Genomic DNA, 21,022 nt, shown 5'->3' with positions numbered 1-21,022 from the left:
ATATCTTGTTTATGGAACAGTATCTAGGAAGCCAGTGTCACTGTATTGAAGAATATGTGTTAGGGAGTGAGGAATAAGAATGCTAGGAGGAGGCTAGGTTGAACTTGACTTCTCAGCAGATCATTGCATTTGATCTTGGGTGTGTTAACTGAATATTGGAATGATATGGTTAGGACCAGAGCTTTAGGAAAATCACTTGGGTGTATGAATGAATGGAGAATGGATTAGAGTAGGGAGGGAATAGAGGCAGAGAGACCCATCTGCATTCTGTTGCAATAGCCCAGGTGGAAGGTAATGAGGGCTTGCACTAGTGATGATGGTTGGTCAGAAGAAAGAAGGGAGACATGTATTTGAGAGGTGGTGCAAAAGTGAAATTGGCAGGCCTCATCAGCAATTAAGTTATAGGTGCTAAGAGATTATGAGGAGTTGAAGGTAACTCATAGAATGTAAATCTGGAGAACTGAAAGGACAGTATTGTCCTCTGTAGTAAAAGGAAAAAAAAGAAGGGGAGAGTTTAGTGGGAAAAATAATGTTTTGGACACTTTTGAGTTAAAAATGTCTACTGACCATCCTTCTGAAGTTGGAAGTCAGCGCAGAAGTTAGGGCAGGATAGGTAGATTTGAGAATCATCAAGATAGAGATCAGAATTAAATACATGAAAGTTGATGAGATCACCAAGGGAAGTAGAAGGAGAGAAGAGGACCCAGGATAGAACCTTGAGGGATACCTATAGTTAGAGGACAAAATCTGAAGGATAATCCTCCAAAGGAGATTGAGAAGGAATGGTCAGATAGATATGAGAAAAATCAGGCGACAATGGTGTCTTGAACACCTAGAGGAGAGAGGGATCAAAAATGTCAAAGGCTACAGAGAAGCAAAGGAGATTAGGGACTTAGAAAAGGCTATTGGATATGGCAATGAAAATAATTAGAAAAGGCCATTGGATTTGGAAATTAAGATAACACTGGTAATTTTGGAGTTTCAATGGAATGCTAAGGTTAGAAGCCATACTGTGAAATAAGAGAATGAGAGGTGAGACAATGGAGTCATTTATTATATCTACAATACAATAGCACCTAACATTGTTGAGGAGTTTAGTTACAAATGGTAGAAGAGAATATCTGAATTAGAAAGGATCAGAGGGTCAAGTAAATATTTTTTCAGGTCTGGGAAGGCATGGACATGTTTTTAGGCAGAATGAACCAGGAGGCAGAGAAAGATGGAAAATAAGTGATAAATAGAATGGACAATTTATTGTATGAAATGGGATGGAATGGGATAATTTGGGCATGTAGAGGGATTAGCCTTGGTATGGAAGAAGGCTATTCATCATCTGAGACAAGAGTGAAGGAAGAGATAGTGACAAAAGGCATCTGAGTAATAGAAGATGAGAAAGAGGGAAGAGGGGAGCTCATGGCAAATGACCTCAATTTTTTCAACATAATAGAGGCAAAATTTTCTGCTGGGTTGTGGGGGAGAGGGGCAGGAAGAAAGAGCCATGGAAATTTTGAGAGGGATTAAAAGTTTGAAGGAGTTGCTATGGAAAGAAGTATAGTGAGTTGAAAAAGGAGGTCTGGTAGGAATGTCTAGCAGTAGTGAGGGTCCAACTGAGGTTGTGTAACATAAATTTATAGTGGACCCAATCAGAATGGTGGTGTGATTTTTTTCTAACTTTATTCAGCAACCTATGCATAAGAGCAAAGGTAGAAAAAGGTGTGAGTGATCCAAGGTTGAGATGTGGCTGGTATAATCAGAGAAATGATAAGGAGAATAGGGATTCAAGTGAGAACACTATAGAGTTGAAATGGCTCACCAAAGCATCAAGAAAGAGAGAAGCAAAGAGGGTGATTAGTGCAGGGGAAATAACGTAGGAGAGAATTGAGGGGGTCAAAGGATTGGAGGTCAAGCTTCAGATAAATAAAAAGGTTTTGTAAGGCAATGCCAAAGGAGAAGTGAAAAACAAATGGGTTTTAGATGAATAAGGGACTTTTGGTATTCTTGAACATGGAATCAGTACTGTTTTTGGTTATGGAGGAGGAACAGCTAATGGAAAGTGAATAGTTGAAGAACTGAGTGGTTAGGAAGTTTGAGAGAGAGAGAATTAACATGTATGTTGATGTCTCCTAGTAGAAGGGCAGGAGTTGGGGTGTGGGGAACTGTGGGGATCAAGGGATTAAATCCCTCTGAAAGTTTTCCCTTCTTCTCCTGACATTCCTATAAAAGGGTCATGAAAAGGGCACAGCTGCAAGAAAGAGTAATCTAGAATATAATGATGTGAAAGCAGAGAGAGATCTCCTCTTGGCTCCAGAGGCCAGGTTCTAGTCAAAACTATGTGACCATGTGCTTCCTTTTAATGAGCTACATTGGTAGAGAGTAGCTAAATATATGCACATTGCTTCTGGCTGAGGGGCTGGAACAACAGAAGCCAGATAGAGGAACTTGGTAGAATAAAGCTATATTGTTATAAGCATGCCAGTGTGAGAGTCTCTCTCCTCCCTTCACACTATCCTATACCCTACCCCTCTTCAGTCCCTATTCCGGGACCCCCAGATCAAGACAATGGGGAACAAGGAAAAATTGTGAGTCATGTATTGAATTCATTGAGCAAGGAAATAGGATGACTTGGAGGTCTGTAAACAATAGCTACCAGGATTTTGGTTGAGTGGTAGATATGAATATCATGTACCTCAGAAGAAGAGAAATTACCGAATGACAGAGATGAGGGAGAACCTGTAAATGTCAAAGTGGAACAAGGAATATTCCAACTCTTTTGCCCTGACCCGTGAGCTGAGGAAAATAAGAGAAGATGAATACAGTTCTGAAAAGTGTGTTCTGGGAAGCTGTGTTATCTAGGGATGTGAGAATTCAATAATAGCCAGGAGATAGGAAGAGTGGGAGAGGAAAAAATTAAGGATGAAAGGAAGCTTGTTGCCCATGGAACAGGCATTGCAGAGGGCACAGTGGAAGGGCTGGGTGGTCTTAGGTTGATGACATTTATTGGAATAACAATTCACATTTACATTTGATAAGTTTAGAAAACACATTTCCTCATGATATCCCTATAGTATAGTAGTGTAAGTAGTATTATCTTCATTTTTCAGATCAGAGAATTTAAGGACCCAAAGTCACATAGCTGGTAAGGGTCAGAGTTGAGCTTTGAACCCCAAAGGTTCTGACTTCTAGATTAGTACTCTTTCCATTATACCACAATGCCACATTTGTCCTGCAGTATTTATATGGGACAATTTTGCATCTAAGAAATATAAAAGATTTTCCTCCACTCCTATCTACAGATTATGCATGACTGATCTTAAATAAAGAATGAGAGAAGTACTAAGTCAGGGTTCACTGTTAATGGGAAATGTGAAACTCTTGCTATTTATTGATCAAAGTGTTTTTTTTTTCTGGAAATGAATGTGAAGAAAGCCATTACAGCTTTGGACTTCTGACCTACAGCAAGCAGCCCAAGAGAGTGGCAGCAAGGTTCTGGAATTCCTTATATAAGAAGATAAAACATTGGTTATAAGATGTGAAAAAATTCAAAGAACTATAATATATCCATCTCAGATTGCATGCAGAGACTAGTAATTTCATTACATTTTATGAAATGACTTTTATTAGTGTGAGGCTTACTCAGTTTTCACAATATCTCATATAAAACCTAAAGCTCAGTATAAAGATAAAAATAACTCATAAAAAATAAAGCAAGACCCCCCCAACAAAGACAAGCCAATTTTTATTTTAGATAGAATTCCTTATTGAATAGCATTGCTATTCAATAAGGAATTCTACTTAATTTAGAACACATAGAAATAGGATATGTTTCCTTTGAGAGAAAAATTGAGGCATGAATCAAAATGATGAGTGCTGAAAAAATATCATTTAAGAAATTTCCATTGAGGATTCACTTCTGGGTTGTAGGGAGGAGTATACTCAGAAATGAAACAAAAGCCAAAAAAAATTTTATTTAAAAATTTAAAAATACCTATTATATTCTCTGAAATTAAGATTTTGATTCTATTAATTACTAGACTCTACAAATTATCCCTTTTCAACATTTCTGCCTTGGCACCTTCTATAGAAGACCTTTCCACAAACAATGTATTTTCCTTCCCATAAATGTATAGTGTTAATTACTTTCCCAATCTCATTGGAATAAGGTGAAGACTGGTTAATAAAAATGACTAAAAGGTGCTTTGCAAATACATAAAATTTCTTTATAATATTTTTAATTATGCTCAAGTTAATTGCTTAAGTACTAAATATAGACCCATGTCTAATTCAGTCTATGACCAGGCCAAATCCCCAGCAGAATGGCTTCTGCACTGATCATATTACCTGGAACAAGTGGGTAGGGCCACTATACATATGAGCTAGGATAGCTTTTGTGAAGCTTCCTGGCCACCCATTTTTTGTGCATAAGGACCCAACTATCTAATTCTGCTGCCAATCAAGAATGTAGATAGCAGTAACAGTCTATGATAGGATGGGACGTTTGGTCTTTTGTAACTTAGGCCTCAGGACATATGGCTTAGCCTTCCCATCAGGGTGAGAGGTAAGAAACAAAAAGGCCTGAAGGTTCCTCTTTCCACACCAAATCAGCCTTGAGTACTCCACTTTCCACTCTCCTTACCATTCCCCTATTCATGCATCACATTAGCTTTGAGGAGGACAGGAAGAGATAGGAAGGTTACTCATGGGTGCTTTGTTTCCCTTAAGAAGTGGTGGAACTTAGGTTCCCAGAGAATAAATAGAAGACTACTTTGAAATCTTCTCTATCCTCCTTTCCTCTAATCCTGTTTTTCCCTCCCACAATCAATGCCTCTTGCTCTATAAGCAAATTCATCTAAGATTAATGGTATATCCCCATTAAAAATTTAAGGCTGAATTGTATGTATACCTACATAGTAATCCTGTTCTAGTCCTTTCCGTCCTATTAGATGTAACTGTCCAAGAGATACCTAAGAATAATGATTAAAAAGGTTTATTTTAGTAACACTCAGTTTCATGAACACAGAAAGAACAATCAATTATGCATAATGTTGCTATGGTATTTGGATACTTTAGGGATTCACCATCTTCCTTGCATTTTGTGTATCTTAGGAGATAGCATAAAGCTACTTGTCTAGGCATCTTTTTCAGAGCACAGCCATCTTTTAAATATATGAAGAATTGTGTAATGATAGGCAAAGCTTTCAGGTCTCAGAGAATGATGGCTTGGTGGGTATGGCAATCAGGTTCTTATACAGGAAGGTTAGATCTTTGTCCTCAGGAATTCCAGAGACATGATTTGAAAACATCATTTCCTAAAATATATTGATCAAGGATCCTTCCCAAGTCCATTTAAATGAAGGGTAATACTTATTATTGATGCCTCTTCTTTTCTCTCTAAAAAATAAGCATTTTACCACCACAGGAAATGTTCATTTGGAATAATTGAATGTAAATAACTGCATTTTAAAATTAGTGTCTTGCTTGGAGATTCAGGGAAACTCTTTTTTTTTCTTTTTTAAATTTTTTGGGGATACAAGGTAAGGAATGCCTGGGATAATGCAGAAGTGGGATATAAAAGGATGCACCTTTCCCTTCTGCACTCTGGGTGGTACATAGTTAATCAAGCTTCTTGTTATTTCTCACGTCCTAAAAGTGAAAACTCATTTGTATACATTACTTGTATCTGAATATCTCCTCTTTCTGCCAAAAATTTATAGTATTGGTATACATCCCAATCCAAAATCTCACTGTTAGAACTCAGATTTTCAAGTCTTTCTGTTAGTCTCACTTTTTCCACAGGGACACCTTCATTTTTTTCCAATTTATCAGCAACTGCAAATAGAAACATACCCACAAATAATCAAATAGATATATGGTAGCCAGTCAAAACTACGTATGCATATATTCTTAAACTATACAAAAGTCTCATCAATTAACTGAAGCAGAAGAGGTTGCCTCTGAATTTGTCAATTATTATTTTTCATTTAATGATGCCCACATATTTATATTTTTATAGAACTCCAAGAATCCTAGTTATTTACTTCCAGCTTTCTATATCATTATGTTATGTGGATCTTAGTAGGCACTTAATAAATATTTGTTGAATTGAATTGAATTTTCATCTTAACACAAATAATCCAACCACTACATATTTCTCAATGAGAAAAGATAGAACAAAAATAAGTAGTTGAAACTAAAGAAAATTAAGGAAATAGCAAGAAAGCACCTAGCTAGCCTTGATGAGTTCATTTCAATGGGTTCAGGTAAATAACATCTCAAGGGACTGAAAGGACCTACATTTGTGATTGCTGAGCCCCTTTGCTGAGAAATCAGTGATTTCTAAAAGGTCATGGAGAAAGGGAATTATAGCTTGGGGTTGGAGAACAAATGATATCTTAATTATCAAAAAAAAGCAAGGAATGGAAAGCATGCAAATATTCTTTAAGTAAAATAAATGAAAGCAGTAATAAATAATTATCAAGAGTTGGTGATGCAAGACTAACCTATTTTTTTATAGGGTTACTAGACTGATAGGTCAGGGGAATGCCATCAATAGAATTTACCTATATTTGAACAAAATGTTTTCAAGAGTACCTCATAATATTCTTGTGGGTAACAGGGAGTGATTCTGTCCAGACTACAGTATATTTAGGGAAATTTGGAACTCATTGAAAGGTTGGCCCATATAGTCATTAAGAGAGGTGAGAACTCTAGGGTGGTCCCAGGAAAATGTGCTTGGCTTAATGCTGTTTTAACCTTTTTCATTAATAATTTGCATAAAGGTGAAATGATGATGTGCTTTTTAAATGTGAAGAGATTGCACAGTGGATAACAAAGACAGGAGCCCAAAGGTCTAAAACTTTGGACAGACTCTAAGATAAAATTTAATAGGGATAAATGCAAAGTATCATATTTTGGTTCCCAAACAAACTCCACAAATGTGAAAAAAAAGGTTAGGAAAAGGGTTTCTGGCTAGAAAACAGCTTGTCTAAAACACACCAGTGGACAATACTCTTGATATTAATCAGCAGTGTGCTATTATTACCAATAAAGCTAATGTAAACTTCAACATAGTGTTGCATTAACAAGTATAACAAATGCCTTAAAGATATAATCCACTATTTCCCCTAAACAACTCTTTCTCCTTTTAAAGATCAGTCAAATAATTAGGAAGGTTTTGCCCATATCAAATCCAAACCTTCCTCACTGTAACATCTACTTAATGGTCCTGGTTTTGCCCAATGGAGTCAAACAGAATAAGTTTAATCCTTTCCTCCCCACATGACCTTGCTCACAAACTTCAACTACCACACAGCCCCTAACTCTTCTCTTTTCTAGATTTAACATCTTTATTTCCTTCAACCAACTTGAGATTCTTGGCAAACCTGGTTGTCCTATGAACATTCTCCAATATGTCAATATTATTCCTAAACGGAGGCACACAGAACTGAATACAATATTTGTAGGTAGATATAGAGTATAGGTCGGGTGTGTTGGAAGATCCTGGGAGAACATTCCCATTGTCTCTTCTGAGTTCAAGTCACCTATTCCAGGTGAACTACAAACTCAAATACTCAAAACTGGTTTCTAGGTACTCTGTGGGTTTGTATTAATTCAAAATCATGACTCATTAGCCATAGAAGGGAAGGATCCTCTGGTCCTCTGGTCCTCTGATTTTGTGATCTGGGGAACCAGAATTCAACCTCTGGCAGCATATGCTTTATGTATGCCTATGACAATATGCCAGCAAAAAAGCCAGATACTTAAAAGGCATTTAATAAATACTTATTGACTAGTTTAGGCACTTAATTAATGCTTGCTAACTGGTTTGAGCAGACAAAGTACAGTGTTAACCATCCCTTTTGTGGTCCTACATAATATGCCTTTTTTTTTTAAACTTTAGAAAAATTAAAAAAAATATTTTGTTATTCTGTACTTAACAAATACCCAGGAACTATGAGTATTACTGCATGCAAAAAAAAAATTTCTTAGAAAACCATGAAATTTTACTATGAACAGCTTGTATCTTTTGTAAAAGTTTTTAGTAAATTTAGCGTCTTACTTTCTAAAGCTATCTTGCTACTTTATGTCCTCCATTGAATTACCATCTATTCATTATGTTTCTTTTCTAAACCCTTATCTTCTGTCTTATACTTGACAATAAGTATCAATTATATCACATATTGATAATAAATATCAGTTCTAAGACAGAAGAGCAATAAAGACTAGGCAACTGAAGTTGAATAACTTACCTAGGGTTACAGAGCTAGAAAGTATCAGGTCATATTTGAATCCAAGTCCTCTCAACTCCATGTCTGGGGCTCTGTGCTACCTAGTTTTCCCTATTCTTTACTTTTTAAAAAAATAAAGTTTTGTCAGCATCTTTTGTTTTCCTGTTCCTCAAATTTTAAACCCCCAACCAAAACTAAACTAAAACAAAACCTCTTGTCTGAAATAACACTATACCTTTCTTTATAGAATATAAGATTAAATTACCTTTTTGACTGCCATATCCCACAGCTGACTCAAAGAGAACCTGCAATCCTTTTACAACCCTCAAGTGCTTTCCAGACAACTATCTATATTACCAGGACTCGCTGCCCTCATCTTATACTCATGAAATTGATTTGCCATAAATGTAAACCTTTACATGGATCCCCACTTCATTTCATCTTGTTAGATTTGGTTGTACATTTCAGCTGGTCAAGATGTTTTATCCTGACTCTATCATCTAACAAGTTACACTTTCAACTTTTGAAAGAAGCTTTTCCCTGATGCCCATTAATATTAGTGTCTTCCCTCTGCTAATTATCTCCAATTTGTCCTATTACTACTGGTTTCTACATGGTTATTTGCATGTTGTTTCTTCCTATATGTGCATTCTTTGAAAGTAAAGTTTTTTCCCCTTTTGGAGTAGGTTTTCTTTGTAACCTCAGTGCTTAGCGTAGTGACCAGCACATAGTAGGCAATTAATAAATGCTTGTTAGCTCAGCAGGTTTGACTTTGTGACATTTGACAGTTAAATAAACATATAATCTATGCCTTTCTTTTTCACTTATGAAAATTAATTGGCATAGTGAAGCTCCCTGTGAAGAAACTCTCTTCCAATGCAATTCAGTACCTTGTCTGCAACTTGTGATTTTAGGAAGCTGCCAATAATTATGCTCTGTGGTGAACATAGAAACAAAATTTTACTTCTGTTCTTTCTTCATACTCTGCCAAGCCAAAGGTGTAGGCTCAGAAGCTTTCAACCTTATCTTCAGTTTGTTAAGACAACAAATATCTAGAACAACTGAACTCACATTTTGTCAGATGATTAACCTTGTCCCATGGAATTTCTCACCAAGTGAGAAATTGTAGGGAAATATCTGGGGATACTAGTCTTTAATATATATCTGCATTCTTTAAGGGATATTCCATGATCACTGATAACCTACACAATAGAGAGACTTCTGTTGAATTTCCTCTTCAGTAGGAGTCCCATAGTACCTTTGACTGTAGATCAGATTTATTGTGACTTAGCAGAAAGACAAATATCACATGTTCTTGTGCTGGTCATTGTTCTCCACACTTTTGAGAAGCAAAATCTTAGTTCCTTTGCCTTACTTGCTCATAACTGTTATGACCAAATATGCCGAAAAACTGTTAAAGCAAATACTGTGCTGTGTGTTTTGTGTGTTCAATTCTCTTCCCTTTGTTAGTACTTTGTTGAACATACCCAATTTCTTTTCCTTTATCTAACTTCCTTTGCCTCTTCCTTTTTCTGTCTCTTGCTTGAGTTGGTCTTTGTCCTTTATCCTCTTTCTCCTTCTCGTTCTCCCTTCTTCTCTGTCCTATTTCTTCTCTCCTATTTAACTCTGAAGTGGAATATATATATATATCTCAAGCCCTTGCTTCCTCATCTATCTATAGTCCTGCTTCTCCTCAATGTCTTTTCCCAAATCTTGGTCTTCATTGTTTTTTAATTCAGGTCCTTCTTCCACTAAGAATATGGATATTGAAAAAGGAATTATAGGAAAACCTTGGTTACCTAGAAACAAACTTTTGGCACTCTCATGAACCTGGAAATATGTACATGCTTGTATGTACATTATCAAAATGTAGGTTTTGAATTTTTCATAAGGTACTATACTAAGTAAATAGTGTTTATAATAATGTTGGGCCAATTTGCATATGGAATTATCTTTTCTATATGTAAAATCTCAGATTCAATAGTAGTAATATTTTTACTCCTTTTGGATTTTCCTTATATTCTGACAACCTCAAAGATGACTTATTCACTATTTTGACATGGCAGACATATGAACATGTCATACATTTAGAATAAATATTTTCACCCTTCGTGAATCCTTAGAAGGATATATAAGTTATTTTATTTCCTTAAGCTTTCCTCTGATGGCTCACTTTGGAGGTGACCCTGGGTTCTCAATGGCTATGCTAGTGGAGCACAACCCTTGGCATCCTCTACCAAGCTGGAAAGGCATCAAGTACAAGGCTGGAGACAGACTGTCTGTCCCCCTCAGCTAAATGTGGAGAGACTCATTTCTGGGAGTATGGCCATCAGGTGATAAATAATTTTTGGCCACAGAAGTTCATGAAACAGTCTACTAGGCAGTGAAAAGGTTGTGAACTGTGTTCATGGTGAAAGTGCTCATACCGGTGAAATCATTTATCTATTACAGTATTTAAGAACAGTATTTAACTTATCTATTTGTCCCAGGAACATATGAAAGATCAAAGTATGACATGGAAACTCTTTAATTTGTGAAATTATTTAAAGAACAAGTTGTAGCCCAAGCTTTGTTCTTGGTAGATCAACAACAGTATGATAGTAGTATATGGCTGTTCAAAGTTCACAAATTAGCCTCTATTGCAGAAACAAATGCTTCTTTGTAATTTTCACTTTCCATGAATGTAAATGAAAAAAGGGTATTTACACTTACTATGTATGAGGCACTTTGCTAAGAAAGGGGTACACAAAGACAAAAATCTAGACAGACCCTGTTTGCAAAGAGTTTACATTCTAATTCAGCTAGGTCCTGATTAATGCTTAGTTAATGCTAATAATGGCTTTCCTGAACTTGTATTATCTGAATTTGTGCTGCATGTTTCCATTAGGTTAGAACCAATTATTATATTTTATATAATTCTAACTTCTAATAGTAGTACTATAAGTCTATTCTATTTTGTTCTATCTAATATATTCTCTTATAATATATTATTATAGCTACTTAATGTTTCATTCATCATTTTGATTTAAGGAAAGAACACAGTATGAGTTAGTAAAAGAAATTTGTCTGGGTACACACACACATACATATGAAAATCAAAAGTGGTTTTGAGAATAGTCATTTCAAACTTTGCAATAAAAGGTTATTCTTTTTTAAACCATTACCTTCTGTCAGCATCTATACCAAGTGTCAGTTCCAAGGCAAAAGAGTCTTAAGAGCTAGGCAATGGGAGTTAAATGACTTGCCCAGAGTCACACAGCTGGGAAGTGTCTAAGGCCAGATCTGGACCTCCCATCTCTCTATCTACTGAGTCACCTAGCTGCCCCTCAAAAACAATAGTTTTAAAAGATTTATAAACTCTTAGTTGCTGAAATGTTCTAAAGCATAGAAATATAAAATACATTAAAACTATTACTTCTTCTAATGTTTTAATATAGGATTTGTATAATTTTAGGTTAATTCATTATTTAAAGACTTGGTATCATTGTCTTACCCAGATTAAAGTACAGGTTTTAACTCATGGGCCCAAACTTACTACTGATCAGTATGTGTATTAAACTCCCTTTGTTTCTGACCTGGGTTGGTTGGCCTCTCTTTTCAGAACCTGACAGCCCCCCTTGATCCCAGGGGGTCATCATATTGGTGCTGAATCTAAAGATCTGATTAGCATGACCCACCCACCACAGCTCAGAACTCCAGTGCTTGAGCAACTAGAGGATTAGCTCCCTAGTAATTGGGATTACATGTGCTCCCCTGCTGAGAAGGATGATTTTAAAAATAGTTTTTCCAAGTTTATTTTCTATCTTAAAAATAAAATGTGAAATACTCACTATAATTTGCCACATTCTTGTAATGGACAAGTGCAACTTCACAATTCTGTAGAACATTTATTCCAGACAAATACCTATACCCCTAAAAATATACATAAGAAAAAATATATATCATTTATCAAGTGTTGACACAAGGTGATTGCTTTATATATATAGTATAAGCATTGGAGAAGGCAAAGGAGTGAATCAATTACGAACCAGAATCATTTGGGACATCATGCTTCCTCCAGCACTTCCAAAAGTATAATATACCAGTGCCTAGAATAAAAAAAAAAGATTTTGGAAAGGATTATTAATTAAAAGAGGGAAGAAAACCTAGCCCCTTAATATTTGTTTTAGTATTACAATAGATATTATAGTCCATGCCAAAGTAAATTACATATTTGCTTTCTTGCTTCACTTTTAGACCTTTTAATGGTCATATATTCAACATCTTTCCTTACAATCAAATTTATTCTAGAAAGGATAAAAGGATCATACCTTAGCTTGATTATATTCCATTCCTATTCCATAAGAAGATAGAAATCCTAATGCCTAAAAGTCCCAAAATAAAGAGAAAATTTTAATGAATAGACTTTCAAATTATTCTTTTCTATATTTACGTAGATTCAAAGAGTGAATTTTTCAGAATTACATTTCACTTAGGATTTACTGCTATCATTATTTTACTAGTTATTGTTAATAATGTTAATAATTAACATCCCTATTTCCAAAAATTTGAATTTGCATAGCAAATTTAAATAACAACACATGTAATGACTACAATAATATCAAAGGACAGCAGCTTAACTATATACACTACTACCTAACTACACTAACAGACATAAAAATTCAGATGAATATAAGGCCTGGTTTTCATTTCAGAGGGTCATTTATGTGGCAGGTAATGAGTATAAAATGTTGCACATGATGTGAGAGTTAATGTGTCAGTTTGTTTAGACTAACTATTTCTTCTTTGGTACAAGGGAGGAGACATGAGGTGGGGAGTTAATCATGCAAAAAAAATTCTAATTTGGGAGGGAGGTGGGGAGACAGACAAAACCCAACAGTTTATAATCTTTTAATCCTTTTTAGCTAGGAGATTCAATAAATGTTTTACTGAGGCTATAAACTAAATCATGAAGGGAAAGAGGAATTCATCAGATGGAGATGGGAGTTTGTCCTAGAACTGAAGAAAGGTAACATTGAGTAAAGAGCTGGGATATGATTAAGAATGGTAGAGTAGTTTCACATACACACACATTTTCCCTGGAATGTAGTGGGTATGAAGTATAGTAATATGAAATGTATGGAATGGTAGGAAAGTTCCAAATTATGAAAGGACTTGAACACAAGATCTAGAAGTTTATATTTTATTCTAGAGGTGAATAGAAAACCAAATGAGGATTTTTTTTTTTTTTGAGCAGAGGAGGGATATGACCAGATCTATGCCTTAGTATTACACTGCCAGGAGTGAGGAGTTTGGTTTAAGAGTGGATTAAGACTGAAGCTAAGTGGACTAGAAGTGATGAGAATCTTAACCTGGATAGTGACAGTGGGAGTGCCAGAGAGGCCTGAGAGTGATTATGGAGATAGAATCAGTAGATTTTGACAGTTGAGTGGATGTGGGGGATGATGCTAATAGGATGAGTTGAAGATTAATGGTTTAAGGATGACTCATTTTCAAGCATGAGTGATTAGGCAGATCATAGTGGTACCATCAACAGAAATAAAGAAGTTAGGAGCAGGGACAGGTCTTAGGGAGAGATGATTCAACAACTGAATTTAATTATTGAATTTAGTCACATCTAGCCACCCACCAGGAAACCAGGACCAGACTTCCAGAGACAATTCTCCACCTTCCTGGCAGAGCTCATCCACTCAATTTGGGAACTCTACCCTAGAACTCAGCTGTTTTGATTGAGGAATAAGTGAAGGCAAATTCACCTAACTTTGTATATCTAGCTGGCTCAAGACCACATTTAACATTCTGTCCAGCATAACTGAACCTTTTGTTATTTGTCTTGCCCCCAGGTACCCCAAATACTACCCCACTACTTTCTACTTCTTGAGCTCAGAATACTAATCAAACCACTGCTACTGGGGTTAGCTAGGTGACTCAGTGGATTTAGAGCCATCCCTGAAGTCAGGAAGGAACCAGATCTCTGGACAAAGGCTGAGGCTTAAGGTATACATTTTAGGAGTTATCTACACAGGGACAACCCATTGAAGCCCCAGGGATCTATTAGTTTGCTAGGGGAAAGAAATAGTGAAGAAAGAAAGAGAACTAAAGAACTAAGCAAAGGGCTGACAGGGAATGCTTGCATTTAATGGGACCAGGTACAGAAGGATCAAGCATTTATTAAGTGCCTACTAAGTGCCAGTCAATGTGTTAAGTGCTTTATAAATATCTCATTTGGAGAGGGAGAAGAAAAGGAGTCAATGAAGAAGGTAATAGAAGAGCCATCATAGAGATAGGGAAAAAATTGAGGGAAATTAGGATATTGCTCATTTTTAGTAGCAATAATGATAATGATAAAACTAGTTTTTAAAACTATAAATTGTGAGTGCATTAGTCCTCATTAGTTTTCAAGGTATTGGGCAAAACCAGCTCCTGACAAGGATAAATAATCTTTGTTCTTATACTAATCCAGAAGGGACCTCAAAAACTGTTACACACATTAACATTTTATGTGAGTACCATTGTCTATGGAATTGTCCTAATAGTAGGAATAGCATTACAACATAGCAGAGAACATATCTTCCTGAGTGGTGTGTATTCCAGGGTTCTGAGAAGTTTCTCCCTATCCAAAAAATACCCATTTTTCATCTTAAGGTCGCGAATTGCACAAATAGAATGTCTAAACCTAAACAATTCTTAGCCTCTTATATAGGAAACTTCACTTGCTCTTTGAACCTATTTTTGAAACAAATGGCATATTTTCCAAGCATTTATGAGAAATTATTAAAATTGATGGAACTTGGCACTTTTTCAACATAGAAAATGACAGGCTCCAGAAAAAAAGCATAAATTATAGGCAAAGCTAAAGTATTGATATTGCATAAAAAAAGATCTTAAAAGTATTCAGGCCCATGAGATGGTGTCATGACCCACTTATAATAGACAGAAAAATAGAGGCACAAGCTAATCAGCATTCTTGCAAGGTCTTATACAAGTTAGCAGGGGATCAAAATTCCACATTCTTATTTTCCCCTCTGTGAAGCTCAATTAAATTAAATGAATATGTATTGAATGTCTACAGGTATAGAAAACTGTGTCAGAGACTAAATTTGAAATAGCAAACCAAGTTTTAAAATGTTGATCTTTTTCCCTTTGGGAAGATTTGGTTTGCATTTTTAAAAATTCCTTATTTAGAATAATTGATTAGTACTTTGTGCATGTAAAATGTTTATATACATACATACCCACATATGTGCATATATAAATATATAGGCATACCTAGAGATATGTGATAAGGTTTGTGCTTGGAAAGAGCACCTTTGAGTGATGAAGGGACGCTGAAATTGTGCAGGCATTAACATATCCTCCTCTTGTGTAAACACACTATGAGGGGATATAATAGACTACTTCCTTCAACTAGAAAAAGAATCAGATTAAATGTATTTGTTCAAAGCAGAGGCACTGAGAATCTGGTCTGCTATAGTTAGATTCAGCAATGTATGGAATAATAAATCTTAATAAGTACTGTCAGTCTTAGGGCTCCCTTTCCTGAAATCTACACATGCCACCTGTTTTTCATTCAGACACAGTAAACCCGTGTAGCAAATTGCTTCCTAGAACCTGTTCAATTTACTTCTAGTACATTTCTGGTATACACCCTAATGAACAGAACGATCATTTGGGCATTTGGACTCATGGGTTTTTTTTTCTTTGGAAAAACACACAACAGCTTCTAGGGCTTCAGGATAGACATTGTAAAATTAAGCTAAGTATCAATGGGGAAATAAAATGTTTAGTGAGTCAACAAACTAATCTTAAATTTTAAGATGATGTGAAACTATCTTTTATTGTTCAAAACTGGGAGTTAGGTTTCTTTGTATCAGTATATCTCTTATAATAGGACATTATTAAAGCTGTTACTCACCCTTTGCTAATAAGTGGATACATGTCTTTAAAGATCAGAAGACTATATAGGCATCTAGGTGATATAGTCTATCAGAACGGGGGGGGGGGGGTAGACTTAGGAAAACCTGAGTTCAAATCCAGCCTTACTACAGTCCCTGGGCAAGTCATTTAACCTCTGTCTGGCTTAGTTTCCTTCAAACACATATACAATTTAGAGGAGAATATATGTAGTTGTGATATGTCCTGACTCAATTATTTATATTTTTCTCTTCAAATTCTATCTTGCTTTTTGTCTTTGTTGAAAATATAGCTATGTCTATGTGGCAATTGACAATATATTTACATTCATATAACACACCAAGAAAGAGAATGGCAGAATAGCAAACTCTTTACTGGGACCCCAAACTGAAAATTGCATCAGAGAAGATACAGGAAGAGAAGACAAAGATACTAAAGGGCCAAGGTCCGTGGAGAATCAAAATTTTAACATGTTTTAAAGAGGTACTACTTATGCTTTGAGAACAAACAATGTGGAGTACTCGAAAATATTTGTTATTTAAGTATCCATTAATAAATTAATATTTTGTGCTTTTTAAACCATTGTAGGGAGAGTTCACATTGAACACTTTAGGGTGAATGCATCAGGTATCAGTTTTTCCATGTGTACTCCTCAAGCTTTGGGATATGGTTCGTTCAGAACCTCAATTTGAATGATTTTGGCAGAAATGACATTAATATACATAAAATATGGGATAAGTGAATTTTTTTGAAAGTTCAAGCCTGGACTTTTATGACAGATACAAGAATATTTTGTTTTCCACATAAACTGAAACCACAGAACAAGGAAGTGGATTGAGTGCTGGATTTGAAGTTAGAAGATAAAGGTTTAAAGTCTACCTCTGATACCATGTAACTCTGATCATGATCAAGTTAATTTGAGCCTCCTTTGTCAGATGGGAATAATAATGACAGTTTCCTCATCTGTCAAATAGGAATAATAATACCTGCTATATCCAACTCCCATGATTGTTGTATAATTCAAATTAGTAATGTATGTAAAGTGTTCATAAACCTTAAAATGCTATGTAAATATCAGCTATTATTATTCATGATAAATTTTATTTAGGAAACTCTTTGTGTTCACTTTGGCTTCTGATATAGACTATTTCCAAATTCTCTATTCCCAAATCTGTTTTCCAATTAATGATATTTTGGGAAGATAATATTTTTAAAAGGCTATTTGTTCATTTTAATTAGGAGGTATTCATCCCTTGCAAATAAATCATAAAAGAATATTCTAATTAGTTTGTCACCAGAGCCTTTGATTTGAAGTCATTGTAGTCATCCACCCCAGTATCAGAATGAGCAATGATGTCTTGGATATAGCTACAATTTTTTCAAGTCATGACCTGAAATGCCCAATAATGTGTATTGGCATACAACTCACATACTGACCTCTCTAGAAACTCAGGACTTCAACTACTATCATATGGGTTCTCTTTTACTTTTTAACTAAACAAAAGACATATTCTTTTAAAAGTGTTTCTTTGTAATGTGTGGCTCCGTGACCATTACCACTGCCCCATCTGGATTGGAGTCTAGGGAATGCATAGATCTTTAACTTCAAAACAAAGAAACAAAACAGACTCTATATTCTCAACTGATTATCAGTTTGGTTTTATCAAGCTGAAAAGAAATATCTTTGCTAGTTTTGAGCTAAAATATAAAGATAAAATTTGAAATTTTTATTAATTAGAACTAGAGAAGTATAGACCTAGAAGAAGCTATCTTAGATTGATTTCTGAGATCACTTAGTGCAAACTTGCTAACAGCTCAACTCATAAAGAAGATAATTAAAAAAAAAAGCTTTTCAAATTTTTTTTTTGAAATGGAAAAAAAGGAAACATATTTATTAAGTGGCTACTATGTTCCAAACACTGTACTATGTAAATATACAATAACCCTGGGAAGTATATGTTATTGTTATTCTTATATAATTGAAAATCTGTTACCCTAAAAAGAACCACATTTCCCTGGATCCCACTGACTTCTTGTCATTACATACTTCCTGTAGAAAGGGAATAAATATTCAGTGGGTGGTCCTGCTTGTACTCTTGGGTTTGAAGGCAAGAATGGTAATTGCAGGGATTTTGAACTGGCTGATTAGCCATGGGTACGTGGCCTTTTAAAAATGTGTTACCTTTTTGTTCCTTCAGTTCTAATGATCATTAATAAATCTCCTAAAATTTAATACTTTTATTATTTGAGATTAATTTTAATTTCTACATTTATGGTGACCACAAAGGGACAGAGACAAAATTCTCATTTTTTTAAGATAGCCTAGATAAAAATTTTAAGCCACATTTTTCCTTCCAAGGCTTTTTACCCTCACATCTCCCTCTTGGAGAGAACTCCAAACTCTCTACTGGAGCTGCTGCCTATCCTGCTTCTGTTTTCTGATACTGCCTGCTCCTACTTCTTATCCCCAGGCAGCTGGTAAAAGCCTGGTGTGTTTTCCTTAGGTAACAATTAGCCCCCTAACTTGTGGCAGAAGAAACAAACTGCTCCTAAGCATTTTACCTTAAGTGGGAAGGGGAAAGTAGTAAAAATTGCAAGCATGGTATACTCTATGAAAGAACAGTACCTTTTATATTTCAAACAGCTTCCAATTTTAGGATTTTTTTTTTCCTACCATTCACGGGCACACTGATGCTTTCAATTATCTTGCCTGAAATTCAGGGGATAAATTCATCTCCCTACAACCCTTTGCCATTTGGGCCTGCTCAGTCTCTAAGATTCATCCATTTTGGGATTCCTCAAAACCATGTGTTACCTTGCTATGGGAGATCCCAAAGCTCTGACAAAAGGAATCTGAATGGATAGGGAGGGAACTGTATTTTTTAAAATTAATTAATTAATTATTTCAGTTTTTCAATGAGTTTTTAAATAAAAATTTATTTAATTAGTCAATTTAGAACTTTATACCTTGGTTACAAGAATCATATATTCCCCTCCCCTCACTCACCCCTTCCTGTAACTGATTGGCAATTCCACTGAGTTTTACATGTGTCCTTGATCAGAACCTATTTCCATGTTGTTGATGTTTGCACTAGGATGATTATTTAGAGTCTACATCTGTGGTAGAGGCTGAAAGAGGATGCAAGGACCAGGGCTGGAGACCTAGCTGTCAATCAAGAGAAGGTTTCAATGGAATGTTCCCAGGAATGACAGTTGGGGGTTTCTGGCCACACTGAGGAGAAGAAGCAGGATCTAAAAAGGCTTTGGACTTTGTCTCTGGATCTGAGCAGTTGAAACTGACTAGGGGAAAAGCTTTTGAGTTGGTTGTCTCTTGGAGAAAGTTGAGCTGGCCAGGAGAAACTGAGAAACTTTGGACTCTGTTTTCTATCTGGGGTTAAGCTAAGAGATCTTGCTGATTTTGTGAGGAAGAGGAAAGAAGATTTAATAGCTGTTGTCCTCCATTTCCCTAACTGTTTAAGAGTCACAGTTTGTGACTGGACTACTTTCTCAATCCCTCATTTAGATTAGGGACATCCTCTTCCCTCTTACCTCAGTTTCCCATCCTGTTATCCCAAACAAACCTCTTGACTTGAAAAGGGGAAAGAAAAGAGAATCTTTAGAGTTCACTCAGGGGGGAGGGAAGAATTGGGAGGAGAGGTTGGCAGGAAGAAGAGGGTTGGAGAAGGGAGGGAGTGAAAGGGAGGAGGAAATTAGAAAGATATACTGATCCATCAGGCATCAGTAGGGATCAGTAGGCAAACCCCAGAGTAAACATCAGAGCAGTCCCCTGTGTACCAGCATCTCTGTATGGCAGTATCTCTCTGTGGCAGCATCCCTCAGCATTTCTCAATTCTACCTCCATTATAAATAAGCAGCCTCAGGTTCCTATAGCAGCCCTCTCTAGTCACAAGTCAGAGGACAGTAGTCATTTCAATAAGAAACCATTCCCCTCAGTTTACATCCTCTATTTCAAGAAGTAATAATTTCTCTCAGTTTACTTTTCTATTTCACATCCCCAATCATATCTCCCTTGACCCATGTAATCAAGCCATTGTTTTTATTCTGTGTTTCTACTCCCACAGATCTTCCTCTGAATGTGGATAGCGTTATTTCTCATAAGTCATTCAGAATTGTCCACAATCATTGCATTGTCACTAATGGAGAAGTCTATTACATTTGATTGTACTACAGTGTATCAGTCTCTGTGTACAATGTTCTCCTGGATCTGCTCCTTTCACTCAGCATCAGTTCCTGGAGGTCATTCCAGTTCACATGTAATTCCTCCAGTTTATTATTCCTTTGAGCACAATAGTATTCCATCACCAACATATATCACAATTTGTTCAGCCAGTCCCCAATTGAAGGGCATCCCCTCATTTTCCAATTTTTTTGCCACCACAAAAACCGCAGCTATGAATATTCTTGTACAAGTCTTTTTCCTTATGATCTCTTTGGGGTATAAACTCAGCAGTGTTATGGCTGGATCAAAGGGCAGGCAGTCTTTTGCACTCTGTAAATTTTAGATTTTCTCCACCCTGCTTAGTCTTAGAATTCTAGCAACCAGGAATGTATACACCCCTACTTAAGGATTAAGTGTTGAGGAGGATGGCCTATGACCAACATGTGCTAGTAAGTGACAAATAAGGAACAACTGACAGACCCTATGGGCTGTTCTAAGTCAAGCTTAAGCTACCATTGGTACATGTAAGACCCAGGAAGTGATGTAAAGAACAGTCTATATATTTCATGTCATTTCCTCTCTCTCAGGGCTCTCTTGCTCGAAGGTGTTGGGCTCTGTGGGCAGTGTGGGGAGTGTTGGGTGGTGTTTCAGTGTGCTTGCAGCTCTTGTTGGGTTTTGGTGTTTGCAGCTTTCTGGGGTGAGG

At 36.1% G+C, this 21,022-nt stretch overlaps 1 protein-coding gene across 4 annotated transcripts in view; it reads right to left on the bottom strand.

Annotated features, from left to right (window-relative positions):
• Positions 1-21,022, bottom strand: part of SEL1L2 (SEL1L2 adaptor subunit of ERAD E3 ubiquitin ligase) — a 166,851-nt gene that overhangs the window by 45,157 nt on the left and 100,672 nt on the right. For 3 of the 4 annotated variants that reach the window (XM_056813864.1, XM_056813865.1, XM_056813867.1), the window contains 5 exons: positions 12,536-12,589; positions 12,254-12,313; positions 12,056-12,137; positions 5,672-5,826; positions 4,905-4,961 (listed from right to left, as the gene is read on the bottom strand). In XM_056813864.1, the coding sequence (XP_056669842.1) occupies positions 4,905-4,961; positions 5,672-5,826; positions 12,056-12,137; positions 12,254-12,313; positions 12,536-12,589 (408 nt within the window). The remainder of the gene's footprint in view (positions 1-4,904; positions 4,962-5,671; positions 5,827-12,055; positions 12,138-12,253; positions 12,314-12,535; positions 12,590-21,022) is intronic. The other variant, XM_056813866.1, reaches the window with a different exon arrangement.

This window comes from Monodelphis domestica, chromosome 1 (assembly GCF_027887165.1).
Source record: "Monodelphis domestica isolate mMonDom1 chromosome 1, mMonDom1.pri, whole genome shotgun sequence".
Lineage (NCBI taxonomy): Eukaryota > Metazoa > Chordata > Mammalia > Didelphimorphia > Didelphidae > Monodelphis > Monodelphis domestica.
This window is presented reverse-complemented; position numbering and strand designations above follow the sequence as displayed.